Genomic DNA, 22,994 nt, shown 5'->3' on the forward strand with positions numbered 1-22,994 from the left:
AACTGAATTATAATTTCCCTCCAAGAACATCAGTGGTCGAGGCAGGGCTGAAACCCAGTTTGATACACCATTGTGCCTTTTAATATAACGAGTTCCTCAGCTATGTATCTATTTGTTTATCCAAAGATCAATTAGTCCTGCCAGCTTTTACATACAATGCTGTGATTCTGAATTTGCTTTAGTTGCTTTTTGCCCTGCCCATAACCTCCCCCATCTTGTGACTTGTAGAATCTGTGTTCTGGCCTGCTGGCTATTTCAGGAGCACCTATCTATTTTTTTTTTTTTTTCCAGTGTGCTTGATTATAAGACAGGAAGGGAAGTATTAGAGATTCTAATTAATGTCTCCAAAGTGGAGAAGAGAAAAAAAAGAAGACCTGTGATAATTGCCTCTGATAACTCATTTCTTGAGAAACCAGATAATTGGTAAGTACCTGGAGTTTCTCCAGTTATGCCAGGATTATCCCAGCCGGCTCCTAGAACAAGGGGAGTATGAAGCACGGCTTTGAAGAGATGGGAAGTGAGGCTGAAAACAGGAAATCGTTTAGGCATGCCATTCCAAAGGAGATTCTCAGTGGGAAATAGTTTAGGCAGTAATGTGTGAAACTGAGTGGGTAGAAACAGGAAGCTGCCATCCACACTGATCTTAGGAACGGAAAATGCCTAGCATACTGGTTATCATCAAGGGCTTTTGGTACTAGACTGGATTCAGATCCAAGCTTCACCATGTACGGTCTCTGTGACTTGCAGGGAATTGTTTAATTTCTCTGTGTCTCAGCGTCTAGTCTTTAAAATGGGAAAGAAAAGAGTACATCCATCCAATGCTGACTATGAGTATTATATGATATAATGTATGTAGAATGCTTAGCACAAGGCGGTGCCCGGGATGCTCTGAATGCTGAATAAGTCGTAGCAGGATTGTTGCTCTCATAGATACTGCGACATGTCACTTGCGCCTTGTATCTTCGACAAGGTTTACCTGGAATAGTATGTGGCAGAACAAAGGTGCTCAGTGAAAGCTTGTTGGATTATTACTCTGCCAAAAATGGTGTAATGGTAAAACTGTGTGGTGGGTTGATGGTTTGGGTGGTGAGAGTACATTGACCAAGGTTCAGGGGAGGCTTCCGGTAAGATGGGTAGGTGTAGGACAGCCTCCTTATAAAAAGAAAATTTATTTTCGAGTCAGTGAGAAGGGCTCATGAGAGCTGGTTTTCAGTCCTAGCTCTGCCACCAATAAGGTGTGTGAGTTTGGACAATTCGCCTTTCTCCCGTGGTATTTCCTCCTTTTTAAAAAACAACGAGTTGAGACGAGATGCTTGGTTGCTAACTGTGGGCTGGGAGTGGAGAGTATATCAGAAACGATTTTTAAACTTTGTGTGTCTGCATTTTCATCCCCCATCTTCCCTTTGTCTTCAGGTCCCTTCCTCGCTTGTGAAAAATTCTGTCTTTCCTGGTAACCACATAGTATATAAAGTACCTCACTACACAAGCGGCCATCTTGTAACCCAGAAGCCAAGCAAAGAGTTGTCTTCATGTTCATTTGTGTGAGGAAGTCTGAGTGGGACCGTAACTGTAAATGCATTGGGCTGATCTAGGAAGTGCTATTTAATAGCCCGAGTCAAATTTCGGCAGCCTATAAAAAGGGTAGAAGCAAGGGATTTTTTTTAAAAAACGTTTATTTATTTATTTATGTATGTATGTATTTATTTATTTATTTACGGGGGGGAGGGGCAAAGAGAGAAGGGACAGAGGATCTGAAGCCAGCTCTGCACTGACAGCAGAGAGCCTGATGCGAGGCTTGAACTCACGAACCATGAGATCGTGAGCCCAAATCAAGAGTCGTACACTTAACTGACTGAGCCACCCAGGCTCCCCCAAACGAGGGATTTTTAACTCTTGCCGTTTGTACTTCACATGACACGGGGCTATGAAATACGTAAGGACAGACTGATTCGGGGGAGAGAACTTTAAGACGTCTCTGGGAGCAGTTTAAGGGGGGGTCTGATCGTCGTAGTCCTTATTGGTAATATGAAAGGATTTCCCTTCGTCAGACCGATTGCTGCCTTGGATGCAAAAGTAACCAGTGTGTTCACCTCGATCCATGAGAGCAGCTCTGTGGAAGGTCTGTTGACCAGACCTACCTACTACGTACAGGTGCTTCAGAGGACAGCAGAGGGTTTGCACGTGGGGAAGGAGGAGTTGAAGAGAGAGGTTTATTGGACCCCAGGAAGAGAAATGCTGTTCTGTTATGCTTTTATGAGACCTAGAAAAAATAGCATGGTATTGTGATTCAGCCCCGCTAGCTAATTGAAGGAAGACTTAAATACTGGAGTCCCAGAGGAAAAGCGTTCATGATCGTCAAACTTGTGGGATCCAGCATAAGAGGGGTGGAAATACACTGGATTAGGAATCATAGTTCTGTCCTACTTCAGCCCTGCTACTAACTTGCTCTGTAATCTTGAGCAAGTCTGAGTTTTACTTCCCAATATGTAAACGTGACTGGGCTAATGTCTCCAATATACATGCTGGCTTTAATAGTTTGGTCCCAAGATTCTATGATGTAATAATGGAAACTTACCAACATTAGAACATTGCAGATCGGCCAGGTAGGTTGAAGAGGGTGGTACAGGAGAAAGGGTCTCTCCTACTTGGTGAATTTATACCAGAGAAAAAAAAGGTAATCCCGGAATGTTGGAATAGTGATCTTTACTCCTTAACTTCCTGTGAAATTGTTGGTTCCAGGAATATAGACGCAAGGACAGGTACAGAGCTGGGAGTAGCGATTTTTCTTTGAAAGGAGAGTGGTTTTTGATCAAGTAGGTACGTGGAGACACGAATCCTTTAAATTCTGATCAATCAATATCCTTCAAGAAAGTAAAGATTGTTAGGTTGTATTCTATGACAGTGAAGTGTTGTTTTAAGAAAGGGGTGAAAAGTGAGATTTGCCTTTTAGAGAGGTCATTCTTGCTGTGCGTGGTATGGAGAATGGTTTGGAGGCAGGAAAGACTGGATGATGAGATCCTGACGATAAGATCCTCATCATGGAAGGGGCAGTGATAATGGAGAGGCTATATGGGAGAGGGAGGAGTTGAGAAAAATGCCCAGGTTTCTGGTCGGGGCAACTGTGAAGATGTTTCCAGGAAAGAGTAGAGGACAGTGATTTAATATTTATGAAGAAATGGAGCAAAGAGGTATCCGAGGCTTTGGTGTAGTCTCTATGCTTTCTTAGCTGTCAGATAACTTTCAAATACTTTTTAAATCTCAAAAAAGAGTACATGTATCAGTGTATTTTCTTGTTGCTAGGAGAGAGGATTGCTATGGAGATCGATGATCTCATAATTCCCACTGTGAGCCAGTGACACTCTGGTGGGTCTGGCTCAGTCAGTCTTCAGGCTGAAGGCTGTTTGAAGTCATCTTATCCTGGCTCTAGCATGCCATGTACGGGAAGGTCTCCTTAGGTGGGGTGGGTATGAAGGGATATGGGGGGTTTGGGGTACATTTGTTTCGCCTTTTTCATGCTCTTGTAGAAAAACGAGACTGGAATCCTCCCTTTCCAGTTTTTCGGTTCCAAAGTTGATTTTTTTTTTGGTTTCCACGTTCAAAGGGGCAGTTTTTCCAAATCCTGGAAGAAAGCGCACAGGAGTTTCCGAATGCATTTTTAATTACATTGAGTCATTTGGTTGTTTGAAGTAAGACAAAGTTAAAATGTTGTATTTTTCCTTCTCAGAGTGGCTATTTCAAGGTATTGAATCTTGGAGAAATGGCTTTCGTTCACTTGGATGTCCTATGCTTCTATAGCCTACTCATTTGCACAGCATTTAGTTCTGTGTCTTCAAATGCTGAGATAAAAGGTAAAGCAACAACGGAGTAGTTTTAAAATTTGGGGTATTAACTGTCTTTTCTTTTTTTTTTTTCTTTTAAAAAAAAAATTTTTTTTTTAATGTTTATTTATTTTTGAGACACAGAGAGACAGAGTACGAACGGGGGAGGGGCAGAGAGAGAGGGAGACACAGAATCAGAAGCAGGCTCCAGGCTCAGCTGTCAGCCCAGAGCCCGACGCGGGGCTCGAACTCACGGACCGCGAGATCATGACCTGAGCTGAAGTCGGACGCTTAACCGACTGAGCCACCCAGGCGCCCCTTAACTGTCTTTTCAACCTACCCTGTTAAAATGCGTAATAAGTAGATGGATTGTTACTGGAAATATTTCAGGAAGTCCATACACAAAAGATGTTCCCACTAGCCAGGCTCACATATGAGGTAACTAATGATAAGGAACACTTTGCAGAGTGAAAGCCAAGCTAAAAGACACTTTCCATACCTTTTTGTATAGTCTTCTAAGAAATAAGTTGCTTATGTGATGCCTCATTGCCTGTTACTCAGCTAACTGGGAAACTTTCTTTGCTATCCTTAACTTTTAAGGCAATTAGATACATACGAAAAATATACAGAGATTCAAGTAAGAGTTAAAAATGACCACAGAATTGCTAAATCATGTCTACTGAATTTTTCTTATTGCAGAAGGTAATCAGAACAATGTATTTCACAAAGATTTCTACCCGTAAGAGTTGAAGCAGTGGGGTTGTCATTTCAACCTCAGTAGAAGACCTTCTTTATTGGTACACGGGCGTCCCAATATCAAAGTATAATTTGTGCCACAGTTTTTTTTTTTGTGGGTTCTTCACCTCAATAAGTATTAAGAAATCCAGCATTAAAATAAATGGGCCGAAATGAATTTATTAGCAGAAAGGCAAAATGAGGGTGGTACTATTGTTTGTTTGCTTTTTATCTTTTAAATTAAAAAAAATTTTTTTTTACATTTATTCATCTTTGAGAGACAGAGAGAGACAGAGCGTGAGTGGGGGAGGAGCAGAGAGAGAGGGAGACACCGAATCTGAAAAAGTCTCCGGGCTCCGAGATGTCAGCACAGAGCCCAATGTGGGACCCGAACTCACTGACCGTGAGATCGTGACCTGAGCCGAACGGACTGAGCCACCCAGGAGCCCCTTAAAATTTTTTTTAATGTTTATTTATTTTTGAGAGAGAGAGAGAGAGAGCATGAGCGGGGGAGGAGGCGACAGAGAGAGGGAAACGCAGAATCCAGGCGCCTCTGTTTGTTTGCTTTTTAAGTCACCAGATGGCCTGGGTGGCTCAGTCAGTTAAGCGTCAGACTTCGCCTCAGGTCATGATCTGACGGTTTGTGAGTTCGAGCCCCATGTCTGGCTCTGTGCTGACAGCTTGGAACTTGGAACCTGGAGCCTGCTTCGGATTCTGTCTCCCTCTCTCTCTGCCCCTTCCCCACCGGCGCTCTGTCTCTGTCTCTCAAAAATGAATAAACACTAAAAAGCTTTTTTTTTTAAATCACTAGATGGAGGAGCTATTGCCTTGCACTGTTCCTTACCTCCCCCACCCCCAAATAAAACGGGCTTTTTCCTAATGCCACTCTGCTCAGCTGCCTGACAGTTTTTCTTAAGTCCGTCCAGAGAATGGCCCTGGTTGGCCATACTCTAGGAATAGCTCTGAACTTTAGTTAGCGAGAGGGTTCAGTTAACCAGAATTGAACAACAAGATCTGCTTGTTAATAATTCTTCAGGCATTTAGCCATAGTAGTCATATTTTACATTTTCTATCCCTTTTGCCAGGATGTTATATGTATATAATAAACACTGAATTAATACTGATTGGCTCTTGCTATTAGGTTTACATAATCAAGTGCTCCCATCCTAGGGCAAATTCTGGTCTACATAACCACAGAGATAACTCCATGTGGAATTTCTTGTATCTATGAAAACTTAGTACCGCGCTAGGCAAAGTCATGTTTGCATATAGCAGTAATCTAGACTTTTTAACAGCTTTATCGATATGATTTACATAACATAAAACCCAGCCTTTTAAAGAGTACTGTTCAGGGGCGCCTGGGTGGCTCAGTCGGTTGAGCATCCGACTTCCGCTCGGGTCGTGAACTCGCTGCTTCATGAGTTCGAGCCCCGCGTCGGGCTCTGCACTGACAGCTCAGAGCCTGGAGCCTGCTTCTGATTCTGTGTCTCCCTCTCTCTCTGTCTCTCCCCCGCTCATGCTCTGTCTCTCTCTGTCTCAAAAATAAAGATAAACATTAAAAAAAAAATTTAAAGTGTACCGTTCAGCGGTCTGTAGCATATCCACAGAGTTGTGTAACAGCCCCAACTCCTCAGTTCCAGAATATTTCTATTTCTCCAAAAAAAAAAAAAATCAAATCTTTAATCAGCAGTCATCTGTTATTCTTCCCTTCCTCCAGCCCCTGGCAACCACGAATTGACTTTTGTCTCAATGGATTTGCCTATTCTGGGTATTTCATGTAAATTGGTCTCATGTGATCTTTTGTGACTGGCATCTTTCATTTAGCTTAATGTTTTTGAGGTTCTGCATGCTGTAGCTTGTATCACTACCTCACTCTTCCTTACGGCTGATGATATTCCATTGTATCGATGTACTACAGTTTAGTTCTCCATTCACCAGCTGATGGACATAGGGAAGTAATCTAGACTTAGCAATTGTTGCCGTAAGAGACAGGACAAAAAAGTAAAAATGTTTTATGGATTTTCTTTCAGTTAATCCTCCTCGGGATTTTGAGATAGTAGACCCAGGATACTTAGGTTATCTCTGTTTGCAATGGCAACCTCCACTGTTTCTGGATAAGTTTGAGGAATGCACAATAGAATATGAATTAAAATACCGAAACATCGATAGTGAAGACTGGAAGGTAAGTAAAGCACACGCTTGCGATATCTTGCAATAGCAGTGCGATTATTAGGAGCTTTCTTGTGATTTTTAATGTCCCTGTCCATTCTAATTCCTGTCTCTCCGTAGCTATTATTAGGAAATAAGAAGGTGCCGTGCCCGCTGCTATCTCCTGAGTCCTGCCACATCTATTTGCATCCTCCCCAGTATTAAGACTACCATTAGAAGTCCGGGGGAAACAAAATACGTGGTCCCACCCATGGAATATGGACTTGAATAATACACATTTTATTGTATTTTCCAGTTACTTATATGCTTCTATATGGGTCTTACGTATGCTACTGGACTGTGAGCTTTCTCTTTGTAAAAATTAAGCCTCATTTATCTTTGTACTGGCCCCATAGAACACAGCACAGTCCTTTGCATATATTATAGTCAGTGTTCAGTGAACATTTATTGACTTATTAACTACATAGTCAAGCATGCTCAAAGAGTTTTGTTTTGCGAAGCATACTGTTACCTTCCTAATTCAGCTAGGCAGTTTCAAGAGACCATTCAAATCAAACATTTATGGAGGATCCTTTTGTACCACGCACTTGGCTACGTATCGGGAACACAAGGATAAATGACATGATTGTAGTCCAGTTGCCTCCCAGGTTTCACTGTATATGATTCCTGAAGTGTTCATGTGATATTTGAAATGTGATAAGTCATCTGTCATGTAATATGCTTATGGTATCTGAAAATTCTCTTGATTTCAACTTCATCATAGGTCAGGTTCCTGCCATAGAGTCTCTTTTTCAGAATTTTTGGGGGTTATTTTGAATAATATATTAATATTCAAATGATCTCACCGCATGATATAATATGCACAAATGAGCTCTGCCAGGATTGTATCTAGGGCTTTGTATCAGATAATCATGAGGAATTTCTTAGACACTCAGAACCCCCCCCCCGCCCCCGTGACTTCTTAGCTGTAATGATGTGGCTCACGATGCTGTCTCTGCTTATAAGCTTGACTTTGTCTCATCTTCTTATCAAACAGACCATCATTACCAAGAATCTACATTACAACGACGGGTTTGATCTTAACAAAGGCGTTGAAGCAAAGATACACACGCTTCTGCCCCCGCACTGCACAAATGGATCAGAAGTTCAAAGTTTATGGTCAGAAGCTACTTACTGGAAATCACCACAAGGTTAAAACAAAGCTCTCCTTTCATATTGAATACTGCCAGAACAATCCATATGGGAACTAGGGCCCCTTAACTCTTATATATCAGACTCTATGTAGAAGTGAATATGTGGCAACAAATAGAATTCTTTTTAGGAGTGGGTGACTGGCCTTTTTGAATCCTTTAAATCAGCAAACCCATCTTGTTAGGTTAATATAGTTCCCCGTTTGGGAGTCATATTAGTAAATATGCATGTGAGTGTTTACCCAACTGCTCAGAGCATCATAGAAATATTCATTTAGTGCTTTTGCATATGCTTACGCTAGTATCATTAAATGAGCCCTCAAAGGGTTTTGATTTTGCATGCCCCACTTACAATGAAGTGATTTCTAACAACTTCCTTTTGGTATAGTTCTGATTATGTTGACTGCTAAATGAAAAGGAGGGGTCAAAAGAAATGAATTAAAATTGCATAGTGACTTCCCAAATGAGTCATCATGGTGCCTTTCAAGCATTGACAGTTCATTCATTCCTTAGGAAGTCAGGAAACCAAGATTCAGGAAATGGATTGTGTGTATTACAACTGGCAATATTTACTCTGCTCCTGGAAACCTGGTATGGGTGTCCATTTTCATATCAGTTATCAATTGTTTTACTGGTAAGTATTTTTATAATAAGAATCCCATATTAAGAAAATATCTATAAAAACGAATCTGCTGTATGAGTAGTATTTTCACTAAATGAAATACAGTATTCTTCAGAGTAGCATTTACGATGAAGGTTGTTTACAACTATTTGGAGTTTTCGACGAGAAGAAGTAGGTTTAGGCTGTAGCTACTGGAAAGGCACTCTCTGGGTGATAGAAAGATTCCAGCGTTGTTCCCGTGCCGGATTAAATTTTGTGTTCTTCAGATACATACGATTATAGCCTCAAAACTTTCGTCATATTCTATACTCGCGCCTTTTAAAAAGCAGGCACCTGTTACAACTGGATCCTTTTTCTGACTTCTCTTTTTTAATGACCACTGAGGCTTGGAAACTTACAGCCATCTTGAATCTCCCATCTCCACCATTGCTTCATTGTTTCACGGTAACATTGAACCCTGCGTTCTGACACTCCTTTTTAAGGTCACACATCTCTTCCTGTCCTATTCGTTCTGCACGCTGTAGCCAGATTTATCTTCCTATCTTCCTATTTTCATATGCCACTCTTTTGCTCCAAAACTTCGAGTGGCTACTCATTACCTCCCGGATAAAAATCCAAGGTGGCGTTCAAATTTCTGCCTCTCTGTATCACTGCTTTTCCAACATGACCTTTTCCTGTCACCAGTGTGAATGGTCCACCCCATTTATACTCATCTCTACATTTTTTTTTCTCACCCGTGTTATGATCTTTTATGCCTCTGTGTGCATTGCTATCTGGAATGCCCTCTGGCTTTCTCACCAACTCTCATCTGTCTTTCAAAGCCCATCTGGTATTCAATTTCATTAACCCTTTATTGATCATATCAACTTCTGTTCAGTTTTTCTCTGAACTATTACATATTATAGCTCTCAATTACTTGTCTGGATGGCATTTAAATTTTTGTCACATATTGTGCGCTTTGTCTCCTCCCTTAAATGAAAAAATACTTTTTTAATGTTTTATTTATGTTTGAGAGAGAGAGAGAGAGCACGAGCAGGGGAGGGGTGAGTGAGAGAGGGACACAGAATTGGAAGCAGGCTCCAGGCTCTGAGTTGTCAGCACAGAGCCTGATGCAGGGCTTGATCTCACAAACCATGAGACCATGACCTGAGCTGAAGTCAGGTGCTTTACCGACAGAGCCATCCAGGCGCCCCTGCTCCCTTAAATTTTTAAGAGATTGGTGGGCAGGAACTGTTTCTTACATTTCTCTTAACTGTCTCAGCTGTGCTATGGCCTATAGTAGATTATCACAAAATATTCATTAAATGAATGAAACAAATGCTGAGAGTATTTGTACACTGATAAGTATGTATTGGAATTTATGCATTTATTAAATAACAGTAAAAAGCAAGAGAAGACAAAGTGTAACTCTTTGTGAGTTTCAGGCCCAAGTTATATTGGTTTTTTTCTTTAGAAAAATGATAAGATATAAGTGATAGGTAGAAGCTATTAAGCATCCTGAGAACTGGGTTCTAATCCCTGCTCTGGCATCATTTAACTTAGTGGTCTTGGGCAAGCAGTCTTCCTTTTTTGGGGGTCTCAGTTTTTTCATCTGGAATCAGAGGGGTCAATTTCTATGTTCTAATTTATTTTTTCATTAATTCACAAATATAAAGAAGTTATTAAATGCCCGCATTGTTCTAGATAAAAAGGCTGAAAGTGTGAATAAGCAAAGTCCCTACCCTCTTCCACATTATCCTCATTTTACTAGTGAGGGAGAAATACTGACATCTTAGAAACTGGAAAATAAGGGTACCAGCAGGCTTCCCACTGGCACAACATAAATCTGGGTCAAGTCAAGCCTAGAACTCAAGTCTCCCAAACTCTAATCAGGTGAACTAATCAAGTAGTTAGTTCTGTGCAAAGTAAATACTTGGCTACTTGAAAAGGCAAGTTTAAGCTTATTATAGAATGCTCGTATTTTCTTTTCTTTCTCTACAGCCAGTATATCGCTATCAGCTATTGTATTAAAAAATAAAGTATATTTTCACTATCATAAAACGTTCTCCCCCACCATGAAAATAAGTAACAACTTGGGGTAACAAACAAACAATAGCAACATACTAAATACTTGGCATAAAGTGAATTCAGTAGAGTCTGGATATTTGAAATCAGCACCTTATCAACTGCTAGATTGACTTAATTTCAAAAGGGATTTTGACTGCTTTTACAGATGTCACATTTTGCGTTGCAAGCTGTTCTTTAGGAAAATAAACCAGGCATTTGTTGCTTTGAAAATCAGTAGGGAAATCCTCCCTAATTCCTGTTAGCCTTATTACGGGAAAGAGGTTAACTTTCAATGATACGGCAACATTTCTTGGCTGAGAGGATGGGAAATTAGATATTTACTTGCCAGACAGCTCTTCTTTCTCTTTTTGTGATTAAAAACATTTGTAAACATATTTATTTATTTATTTTTGAGAGAAGGCTTAAGTAGAGGAGGGGCAGAGAGAGAGAGACACAATGTGAAGCAGGCTCCAGGCTCTGCACTTTCAGGGCAGAGCCTGACGCGGGGCTCAAACTCACGAACCATGAGATCATGACCTGAACTGAAGTCGGATGCTTAACCGACTGAGCCACCCAGGCGCCCCTCTTCTTTTTCATTTTGACCCCTCTGTTGACTTTTCTGAGGTTTATCTCTTGATGTGCATTGTCTCCTCAAAGGAATTTCATTCATTTTATTAAATATGACAGTATTTTGTAAGTCTGCTTTTAAGTCTGCTTTCTTCTAATATAAGTTCTCCGGTACAATATAAAAAAGGCAGTATCGTCCAGGATTATGTATGTAAACTCCAGGTTTTTAAAATAGAAATCTTACTCTTTGATTCACAAATCCCATGGGCAAGTCAACATAACCTAAGTGCATGAGTCAGAATCCTTGCCTTATCTTTGAGATTTTGTTCAAACCCCCACCAGATTGTAATCTCTGCGAAATTATGGACTATGCCTGCTTTCCTTACTATTGCATCCCTAGCTTATGACATAGGATTTGTCATAGAGTTGGTGCTCGATCAATATGGCATGTCATTACATGACTTTTTTATTCGCTTGGTATCTTAAGATAATTGAAAATTGAATACCACAATACTGCAAGATACTGGAAAACACAGTTCTCAGCAATACTTCTTTTACAGGTATGACGGCTTGGACCATGCCACACAGTGTCCTGATTACATCAAGGTTGATGGACAAAATATTGGATGCAGGTTTCCCCATTTGGAGGCATCAGACTATAAAGATTTCTACATCTGTGTTAATGGATCATCAGACTCTCATTCTATCAGACCCAGCTATTTTATTTTTCAGCTTCAAAATATAGGTGAGCTAAACAACTTTAAATTGTTTCTAGCTTGGTCCATTTACAACCACATGGCAGAGAAAAGATGGAGACAGAGATATAGAGAAACTTAAGGAAAGGCAAAGCCAGAAAAAGGAGGGCCAATCGAGCCTATGAAGAACCTCTTATGAAATATAGAAGTACAGGGATAAGGAATTGAATGAAGAATAATTTTTTTAGAATTTTTATTTCAAATTTAGTGTATTCCCCGGCTTCCAAAAGTCGGTCTCCTGTACAGTATTTTTGTCTAGTGTTAATGATGGAGGATTTCACACGTCAGTAGGCGAATAGTTGTATATTCTGAGTCTGAATTCCTAGTTCTGACAGTTACGAGAATGACAGGTTCTAGAGTTAGTCATGCCTGGCTATGAATCTTGGATTTACCACTTTCTAGCTGTATGACTTTGGGCAAGTTACTTTTAGCATCTGTTTCAATCTCCTTATCAGTAAAATGAGGATAATAGAGGACACTTCATAGGTTTATTGTGAGACATGAGTGAGTTTACCCCTGGTTCGGTGACTGACACATCATACGCTCTAAATAAGAGCTAGCAATTAATGAAAACGGTAGCAGTAATGGTTGTGGTCGTTGTTTCTAATGCTACCAAATGGAAAAAAATGACTGTAATGCTTTGGATCGTCTAACTTTTCTCTTGGGCTTTAATATTTGGCAATATGCGACTTATCAAAAAATTAGTTTCCAAAATAGCCACGTTTCTCAATAAATTGGTCTTGGTTGGCAAGCAGGTTTGATATGAATTCAGATTATAGAGATTAGTCTTGAGCCACTTGATTTATCTTAGAGGCTTCCGTCACTAGGTGTCCCTAGCTTTTGATAAGAGCGACCGCTCAACTTAGTAACCTCCGTGTTGAAACGGTTTCCTTTTGCTTTTCAGTTAAACCGTTGCCACCAGACTACCTTAGTCTTACTGTGAAGAACTCAGAGGAAGTGAACCTGAAATGGAGCATGCCTCAAGGGCCCATTCCGGCAAAATGCTTTATTTATGAAATTGAATTCACCGAAGATGATACAACTTGGGTGGTATGAACATTGCGTTTATTTACTTATTTACTTATTTATTTATTTAGAGAGCGAGAGCACGAGTTGGGGAGGGGCAGAAGGAGAAGGAGAGAGAGAATCCTAAGCAGGCTCCACCCCCCCCCCCCCCCCCAGTGCAGAGCCCATCTCAGGGCTCATTCACAACTGTGAGATCATGACCTGAGCTGAAAGCAAGAGTCGGACGCTTAACTGACTGCGCCACGCGGTCACCCTGCCCTTTATTTTTTGGATTTTATTTTTATCAGCGTAGCCCTTTGCACAAAACAGCAAACATGTGAACCCATAGGAGGTTCACATAGGAGGTTGCTAGGCACACGAGGAATAGAGTATGACATGTGTCTTGATTTTCAGAAAACCGTATAATTTGGCGGACAAAAGAAAGATGCTTGCTTGCAGTCTGAAAGCATGATCGGTCATACCAATTTTATTTTATTTATTTATTTTTTTTCAATATATGAAATTTATTGTCAAATTGGTTTCCATACAACACCCAGTGCTCATCCCAACAGGTGCCCTCCTCAGTACCCATCACCCACCCTCCCCTCCCTCCCACCCCCCATCAACCCTCAGTTTGTTCTCAGTTTTTAAGAGTCTCTGATGCTTTGGCTCTCTCCCACTCTAACCTCTCTCTTTTTTTTTTTTTTCCTTCCCCTCCCCCATGGGTTTCTGTTAAGTTTCTCAGGATCCACCTAAGAGTGAAAACATATGGTATCTCTGTTTCTCTATAAGTCATACCAATTTTAAAGCTCTATTAGGGTTTCAGAGATAATCGAGTCACTTGTTTGCAATATCGTGCCAATAAATCAAAATTGCCGAAGGCAGTTGTGGGGTGGGTTATGAGAAGGCCTTAGGTGAAATGAAAACAAAACAAAAAAACACGCACATAAAAACCACTTCTTGAGGAACAAGCATCAGGTCAGAAGTAGACCCCGGCAGGGCTGTCTGAATTGCTTGCTGTGCAGAAGAGGGGCTAACTGGGAAAACAGGCGATGGTTGCAAGACCAATTACCCCCGGCACCAACGAGGTGATGCTGCCTTCAGCCCCACGTCGTCATGTTAATTTTATTCATTGGTTTCCAACTCAGAGAGTGGTGGAGACCGAAAGGGAGTCATTAGTTCTAATCAGTTCGTTGCATATACAGATGAATTGATTTACGTGTCCCAAGGAAGCGGACTGACTTACAATCAAATCACGCAGCTCTTCCCGGTCGACTACATGATGCCGGGTTCCCAAGAAAAGTTACAACAAAAGACAAGCTCTTATGTTGGATGAGGAACACTGTTCAGCCCTTTGAAATGCCGAAACGGAAGTAATTTCCTCAGCGATTTGTTTCTTCCTTTGAGATCGTCCAGCCATGTGTATTCTCATATCGGAAGAAGTAATTTCACGCGAAGCCCTGAGCTCTGTCACACACGTTGTATGGCAGTTAACCAAAATAAGAGTAAGGAGGGGGAAAGAAAACTTGATGTGTATGAACTCTGCAGTTTCCATAGAGATAACATTCACATGATGGACTCTCTTTTTGCTAACTCAGTGTGTGTAGCATTTTCCAGTTGATGGAACCTGAGAAACTTGACACGAATCTGAATACTGGCTCTCAGAAACACCAATGCTATCTAGGCATTTTGCCCTGTCACACATGCCCTTCACTACAGGTGATTCATTATTCCTGTAGAAAAAATTTAAATTAGAGGTAAGGAAGGGGGGAAAATGAAAAAAGAAAAAAAAAACACCATAGGGAGAGGTAATCACTGTTAAGATTTTGGTATATACCCTTCCAGTCATTTGACGCGTATGTTTTACGTACCAAAATCCACGATGAAAGAGACAGATCGAATGGGATCTATCTAGCGGCAATCAGATCCAATGATGGCATCTTATTTTTACTTGGCTTTCAGACTACCACCGTCGAAAATGAGATACGCATCGCAAGAATATCAAATGAAAGCCAACAATTATGCTTTTTGGTAAGAAGCAAAGTGAACATCTATTGTTCGGATGATGGAATCTGGAGTGAGTGGAGTGACGAACAGTGCTGGAAAGGTAGGAGAATAAGAGCAGAGACTACATGACTGTAGCTCTTTGCTAGCGAGTTAATTTGCTTATGGTCTATTTTGTAATCGTGGAAATCAAAATGCTCTTGCATATAGTCCATAAACAGAGAAGATAAACGAGCAAGCACCTCAAACATAGGCTTACGGAAAAATCTCATATTCAGTTTTAACTAGGAGTAAACTAGTTTAAGAATCTTGTCATAGCTCTCTCAGCAATATTCTTGTGTTTCTGACCGTCACTAAAGAAAATATGCTAGTTCCTTCTGGGGGAAGCCTATTTTTTTTTTAAAAAAAATTAATATTTATTTATTTTTGAGAGAGAGACAAAGTGTGAGCAGGGAAGGAGCAGAGAGAGAGGGAGACACAGAATCCGAAGCAGGCTCCAGGCTCCGAGCTGTCAGCGCAGAGCCTGACGAGGGGCTCGAACTCACGAACTGTGAGATCGTGACCTGAGTGGAAATCAAGAGTACACTTGTTTTTGAGTGTCTAGTGCCTGATGAGTATTTTTCCGATTAATATGTCATCATTAGTAAAAGCAGATGTCATTCGCTTCCACTTCTGACTTAAAGTGACTTATGATAAAAAAGACATATTCAAATTAAATAACAATATAAGCTAAAAAGCCTTGAGAGTGGCGCAAGATGTTATTGTGTTTTACAGTATACTAGCTTTATCAACAGAAGTTACTAATAATTGTCGAAAGGTGAAGGAAATTAACTCAGCATTGCTCTTTCAGATATATAGATATGTAAATACATATATAGATGTAGATACAGACAGATACTGGCATCTATCAATCACTCATCTTTTTATATTGTGCCATTATAATAGAGTCCCTGTTAGACTATTATCTTCCCTATCATATTGATATCATTGTTCTCTTTCATTCATCACATCTTTATAAAGCACCTAATATGTGTCAGACTTTTTCAGGCTTTTGACATATAGCAGTCAAAATCCCTGTCCTTACAGAATTGATATCTTGTTCTCATATTGACTAGAGATAAGCAATGAAGAAGCCAACTGTGTCATATAATTACTAAGGGCTATGAAGAAAAAACAGGTAGAAAGGGAGAACTCAATTAACTGAGAGATGTGTGGAATCAGAAAGAACACATACGGGTCCTGTTACTCATTTTTGTCACTGGCATAAGAAATCTGGAGACTGTGGAACTGACATTGAGAAGATCATGTCCTGAATTATATCTTATCCTTAGTCAATGCATAGTTTAAAGTGGGTATGGTGAGTTTTTAGTCGCATCCTCAAAATAATACATCCTTTAATGTATATTCCATATGATCTTAACTGCAATATTGATGGCTCATCAACTCTGGGAGGGGTCCATACGGGAACCCTTCTTCAAGGATAGATGTAAGGGCATTTGAGTTGATGTTGAAGAAGTTGCATAGGGCCTTTGTAAAGTCTGTATAAAACTTTTAAGCAAAGGCCTTCTTTCTGAGTGTACAGTTTAACCTTGGACCGATTCACCTTTGTTGCCAGGTGGCGGGGGGAGAAGCCTCTCCTGTGGCTTCTGTCAGCCCCTGAACATTGGCCTTCAGCTGATCATTTGTGGGAAGGCCTAAGAGAAATTCTGGCCATCTATTTCCTCTGGGGTGAGGGGTGTGGTTTTCTCAGGGAGCCATGTGATTTGTCTTTTAACTGCAAGATACCTATGGGTAGGAAGAACACCCCTTGGGATCTAATAAGGTCCTCGTGAGTGGGAGGGTGAATGGCCACGAATCTTTCCAGCTCCTCTCTAAAATGGTATGATCTTCATAAAGTGGAGGTGAAGAGGCTTTATAATTTCAAAGATGTGCTTCTGTTCATGGGACATGAATTCTTTGTGGCGGGGGTCCAGGATATACCTGAAAAGGACATCGTATAGGAATACCTGAAGCCCTGGAAAGTAGGAGGAGTTATAAGGGATAGCCACGTGAGCCCCACCACCCTTCTTGGGTGCTTCTGCTAAAATCACTTCCTAGCTTTCAGCATTTATACAGGTAACCTGTATACCCTGGGACTGGAGATCAGGCCAGAGTGCTCTCTGTAAATGTTATAGGAAAAGCGAAGCTAAGATAGGCAGACGGAGCTGGATTTTGCGAAGGGGAATTTACACTGGATGTTGACTTTAATGTTTGTTTTGATTTATGTTCCTTCATCTCGTTAAGGGAGTCTCTAAGGCTAGCCATTATATTCCTTTGTGTCCCATTTTTAGTTTAGTTTTTCCACAGATATCAATAGGACGACTGGTCTCTTAAAAAAAAAAAATTGTCAATCTAGGAGTCTGATTCAAAAGATCCATTGTCTGGCCATTGATAAGTAGGACCTATTAATCTGAATAGTGACTCAAACCAGTACGTTTCTCTAGGCTTAACCACAGACACAAGAGATATCCCAGAGGAGAGTGCAAAAGATGCAGCCCTCACAAGATCCAGCATAAGAAAACAAAGAGCTTTATCATCATAGTGAGACAATGAAGGTTGAGGTGACAAACGGCCCCTTATGGACTGGGACCCCTTCTGACAAAATTCCCCTGAGAGCTGGCAGGGTCAGACAAAGAAACCTCACTGTAGACCTAGTTGAGCCCAAGTTTTGGTTTGTAAGTTGGACCCAGTCCTGACTACCGTCAGCTCAGAGCCACAGCCTGCTTGTCTGTCTGCCGAACGCACACTGGTACATGCCCCCTTTGGTTAGCAGAACATTCTCACTGGTCATAAAGCCAAACTCTCAAGGCCTGGAAAATGACAAAGGGGAACAGGAAAAGGATCAACAAAAAACACAAGCACTAATACCAAATTTTTACCAAAGGTACCATACCCAAGGAGCTAGTTCCATAAATATTTTCTCCTGCCAATCTAAATTTAGAAAAAGAAAAGGACTCTCCCCACTCTTGCTCTCATCAGATCCTGCAGGCAGAGATCCAGGAGACTGACATGCTAAGGATTCTTACCGGCCAGTTAAAGATTAGCCTGCTGAATAAGCTAACTGTTGTGGAGGAAAAATGTTGCTTCTACTCTTCTAGGTTCTTTGGCCGCTCTAGTAATTAAATCGACATAAAACAGATTAACAATAAAACAAATCAATTTTTTTCTTTTTTTTTAAAGGTTTATTTATTTGGAGAGAGAGAGAAAGAGCATGAGCGGCGGTGGGGGAGGGGGGGGGGTGGTGCAGAGAAAGATGGAGAGAGAGAATCCCAAGCAGGCTCCTTGCTGTCAGTGCAGAGCCTGACGTGAGGCTCGAACTCACAAACTGTGAGATCGTGACCTGAGCCGAAATCAAGAGTTGGACACTGAACCAACTGAGCTACCCAGGTGTCCCCCAAAAAACAAATTTAATTTCATAGGTATAGGAGCCCCATAGAAATGTGAGACCCAAGGGCAAGTAGGGCAGTTGAGGCTTATATGCCATCATGAGCTAAGCAATGGGATCAGGGCCTGGGACTTCAAAGGCGGAGGAGAGTAATTCACAGCATAACAAGAAGAGATGTTTGGTACAGTAGTACCCCCTTTACCCATAAGAGATACATTCTAAGACCCCCTGTGGATGCCTAAAACCGTGGAGCATACTGAACCCTATATGAACTGTTTTTTCCTATATAATCTATGATAAAGTTTATGAATTAGCCACAGTAAGAGATTAACAGCAATAACAAAATAGGACAGTTGTAACAATACACATACTATAATAATGGGGTATTTTAAAATACCTTATACTGTACTCACTCTTCTTCTTGGGATGGTGTGAAATGAATGCAAAAATGCCTAAGTGATGAGATGAACTGAGATAAATGATGTAGGCGTTATGGCATAGCATTAGGCTACTGTTGACCCGATGACACATCAGAAGGAGGATCATCTGTTTCTGGACTGCAGTTAACCACGGGTAAAAGCAAAACCATGGACAAGGACAGGGGGTTGAGGCTCTACTGTAATTAGATGTTTTGCCCTTTCACAGAGATAGGTTATTCAAATAGAGGTTGTCTCTCGTAATAGCTCTCTCTCAGAGCCAGCCCCCCCATCTAAATTCGTTTATGTAGTTAAGGGAGAGGTAAATGTTTTTCTTGAGTCTGGTGGGTCTTGATTGCCTTCAGCTCAAAATAATCCCAAATCCCAAAGTGGCATATTTTCTGGTGATGTAGTCCGCTTTCCGTCACCAGCTCTTGCTTGCTACGGCATTATGTGATACAATATAAACCTTTGACGTAGTAAGAGTTAAGGGATAGGGGCGCCTGGGTGGCTCAGTTGGTTGGGCGTCCGACTTCGGCTCAGGTCATGATCTCGCGGTCCGTGAGTTCGAGCCCCGCTTCGGGCTCTGTGCTGAAAGCTCAGAGCCTGGAGCCTGTTTCAGATTCTGTGTCTCCCTCCCTCTCTGACCTGCCCCCATTCATGCTCTGTCTCTGTCTCAAAAATGAATAAACGCTAAAAAAAAAAAATTAAAAAAAAAAAGGGTTAAGGGATACACAAGACCTGTTTCTGTAATCACTTAGCTAATATGTTATCCTTTTTTGATGAAATTTTCTCAGGTCAAATTTTAAACAAAATCCTCTCAGAAAAGAATTGAGCTTTGGGGAGTTTTGCTGAGTGAAATGAAGGGATGTTACAGTATAGTGAAGTGATTGTTCTGTATAAAAAGTGCACAAATGAAAGGAATGCTATACGCAGATATAACCGTGGTATCTATCCGCCAGGAAATAAGGCAGAAGTTGCCAACTTTAAGGCATTTCTTCACTAGTTACTGGTTTATAAAATAATTAACCTTGAAAAATAACTGTAAACTCTAACTGAGCCTCTTTTCTTGTGATTTTTAATCCCAGATGACATATGGAAGGAAACCTTGGTATTTTTCTTGACACCATTTGCTTTTGTCTCATTGTTTGTTTTGTTAGTAACTTGTCTGCTTTTGTACAAGCAAAAAGCTGTACTGAAAACGGTAAGTTGTGTAACATAACGTTCAGCCTGAGATAGTAGATAGCCTTTCAGACTGATTGACAGTTGACTTCTGGGAGAGAATGTGGCAACCTAAGTGTAGACAGTGGCTTTAAAACTCAGGGAAGAGTGACCTGTAGCTGACAAGCAAGAGTCAAGCTTTTAGTTTGGACCCATTGCTATTTAATATCATTCAGCGTTTCTTCTCTGTGGTCCACAGACCGCATGGACATTTAGTCTGCATTTAGAACTCATGGACCTATATTTTATAATGTTTCCTGTACACCGTGGGTGTACAATTGATGTAGTATGGATTATGATGATTGTCTGCAGAAAATACAATAATTTAAAAACTCAACGCTATTAAGCTAAATTTGGCGGTAGGTTTCCTTTTGTTGAAATATAGCAACAATGGCTCAGAACATGAAACACTGTTTACTTCTAGATTAGGGAACAATACGAGGAAAGAGTTACAGGAGAAAAGCAGGATTGGGAGGAAGAAAAGAGTTACTTAAACTGGATGGAGACTGAAATAGATTACTAATCTGTCACAGGCCGATTTCACAAAAATTGAAAAAAAGTTGCCCGCCCTCAAGGAGTTCATACTCTAGTTGGGGGAGAATAGACTCCATAAAAAATATAACCTGCACTGTGAGTTGTTTTTAGATGATTCCTGTTTGAGTTGTACAGAGACTGTTATAGAATTTCAGAAGATGAAGGTCACTATGGGTTGGTGGGCTTTAAGGAGAAATTGTGACTTGGAGATAATGCCAAGTCTTTTAAAAATAAAGGGAAATTTGAATGTGTATGAAATATTTCACTTTATTTCTCTGCTGAATGCTTTTTTTAAATCTGTTTCTCTGAGGTACTAGTCTGAATTAAAATAGTTTATGTTATTAATGACTATTTGTTAGTAACGGAGTTCTTCCTTAATTTCAGATCTTTCAGAGGAAAAAAGAAGTCTTTTCTCATCAAGACACATTCTGTTGACTGAATAACTTTCAGTCTTATGGCCAAATGTTCAACGAGTCTTATTAAATGGAATGTTTTCTCCAAAAAATTTAATAAATCTACCTTAAAAGCATTGTTGTATTTAAGTAACTTTAGAATACTCAAATCCTGCAGTACATTTCCTGGATCCTATTAATAGGTTTTTTCCTTATTAATCCCTGGTCAGAGCAATACACATAGATAAGTCAAGGGTTGGGTCAGATCTACTCACTGATATATTAATAAAACAATGTGATTTTATAACTTGTACTAAGCCAGAGATATTATTAAATCTTGGAAGATGAGATTCTAATTTTAAAAAAAATTTAATTTTTTGATGTTTATTTATTTTTGAGAGATAGAGAGAGATAGCGCAAGCAGGGGAGGGGCAGAGAGAGGGAGACAAAGAATCTAAAGCAGGTTCCAGGCTCCGAACTGTTAGCACAGAGCCTGACGTGGGGCTCGAGCTCACAAAGCGTGAGACTATGACCTGAGCTGAAGTCAGACACTTAACCAACTGAGCCACCAGCACTCTTCTAATTTTTTTTTTAATTGTACTTGTGATGAATGTATTCACCATAAATAAGATTGTTTGGCTTTAAGAGTAACCTGTGGAGGGGCGCCTGGGTAGCTCAGCCGATTAAGCGTCCGACTTCGGCTCAGGTCATGATCTCGCGGTCCGTGAGTTCGAGCCCCGCGTTGGGCTCTGTGCTGAAAGCTCAGAGCCTGGAGCCTGTTTCAGATTCTGTGTCTCCCTCTCTCTCTGACCCTCCTCTGTTCATGCTCTGTCTCTCTCTGTCTCAAAAATAAATAAATGTTAAAAAAAGAAAGAGTAACCTGTGGAGTGGATTAATAAGAAGCAAGAAGTTTTCAACACATTCATAGTCTAAATGTGTGCTTTACATTTTGCGAAAAAGGTAGAAGGAATGCAATGCATAAAAGGCTGAAAATAATGAAACAAACAGAAAGATCAGATCTGAAAAGTTCAGATGTCACAAATATGCAGTAAAAGCTTCAGAGTTTCCTGTGCCAGTTGGCAGACAGCATTTCCTACTTTCTGACGGTGTGATTCTTTTCTTTTCTTTTTTTTTAAAGTTCAGGCACTGAAAGGCAGAAGCCTTTGAAATTCCTCAGAGGTTTTTTAAAAGTACATCCACCTTTCAGACTAATTGACAGTTGACTTCTGCGAGAGAATGTGGCAACCTAAGTGCAGACAGTGGCTTTAACACTTAGGGAATAATGACCTATAGTTGACGAGCAAGAGTCAAGCTTTTAGTATCATTCAGCGTTTCTTCTCTGTGGTCCACAGACCAATAGAGTGGGCATCTCCCGAGAGCTTGCTAGAAATGCAGAATCTCAGACCTTAACCCAAATCTGCTCAACTGGCAATCTGCATTTTAAGAACATCTCCAGGTGGTTCATTTGCACATTCAATTTGAAAAGTACTGATATATAGGAGCATTTTAGAATGAAAGAGATTACAATAATGTAACGGAGAGGTAGGCCCATGAGCAGGGTAACCACACCTTGACTCTTATTGGTAGTGACCATTTCTCTCTAACTGCCTCTTGTCATCTCATGATAGGATACATCACCACTTCCCTAAGTAGACCTATCCTTGCTAAACATTAAAACCCCCATGGTAATAGGAATTCAGATGTAATATGATTAGCAAATTATTAAATTCTCAATGAGTTTTGAAGAGGGAGTCCCATATTTTATGTTTCACTGTGCCCTGTTAATTATATATCCACTCCTGATAGCCAGCATCAGTTCTGATTAGTCTGCTCGGGCTGTACCATAAACACATCCATATCCCAGTTCATGACTATGATTTCTCTCCAAGAGGGGTTGGCCACCAGCATTACTTATCCTTCCCAGTTCTGTGTTGCAGAAGCTCTGTTCCTGGCAAGGGACGTTTGAGGCTCCCTCCCTCCACCTAGCTCCCACTCCCAGGCACAGCAAGCTGAGATTACTGAAGATTCCAGTAATCTTCACCCCAGCTTCCATGTAAGGCAGAGGTCCTATGCTCGGAGGGACAAACCAAGAAGAC

At 40.6% G+C, this 22,994-nt stretch overlaps 1 protein-coding gene across 7 annotated transcripts in view; it reads left to right on the forward strand.

Annotated features, from left to right (window-relative positions):
- Nucleotides 1-21,035, forward strand: part of IL13RA2 (interleukin 13 receptor subunit alpha 2) — a 47,912-nt gene extending 26,877 nt beyond the window's left edge. For 2 of the 7 annotated variants that reach the window (XM_081794359.1, XM_081794360.1), the window contains exons 2-11: nucleotides 292-423; nucleotides 3,725-3,848; nucleotides 6,584-6,735; nucleotides 7,759-7,912; nucleotides 8,426-8,546; nucleotides 11,708-11,892; nucleotides 12,807-12,952; nucleotides 14,870-15,014; nucleotides 19,840-19,955; nucleotides 20,891-21,035. In XM_081794359.1, coding sequence (XP_081650485.1) covers nucleotides 3,758-3,848; nucleotides 6,584-6,735; nucleotides 7,759-7,912; nucleotides 8,426-8,546; nucleotides 11,708-11,892; nucleotides 12,807-12,952; nucleotides 14,870-15,014; nucleotides 19,840-19,955; nucleotides 20,891-20,941 — 1,161 coding nt within the window. In that variant the 5' untranslated portion in view covers nucleotides 292-423; nucleotides 3,725-3,757 and the 3' untranslated portion in view covers nucleotides 20,942-21,035. Of the gene's footprint in view, nucleotides 1-291; nucleotides 424-2,608; nucleotides 2,675-3,369; nucleotides 3,456-3,724; nucleotides 3,849-6,583; nucleotides 6,736-7,758; nucleotides 7,913-8,425; nucleotides 8,547-11,707; nucleotides 11,893-12,806; nucleotides 12,953-14,869; nucleotides 15,015-19,839; nucleotides 19,956-20,890 lie in introns of those variants that run through there. The other 5 variants (XM_081794364.1, XM_081794361.1, XM_081794363.1 and 2 more) reach the window with 4 other exon arrangements.
- Nucleotides 21,036-22,994: the final 1,959 nt, after the last annotated feature.

Source organism: Panthera onca, chromosome X, assembly GCF_046562875.1.
Source record: "Panthera onca isolate mPanOnc1 chromosome X, mPanOnc1 haplotype 2, whole genome shotgun sequence".
NCBI lineage: Eukaryota > Metazoa > Chordata > Mammalia > Carnivora > Felidae > Panthera > Panthera onca.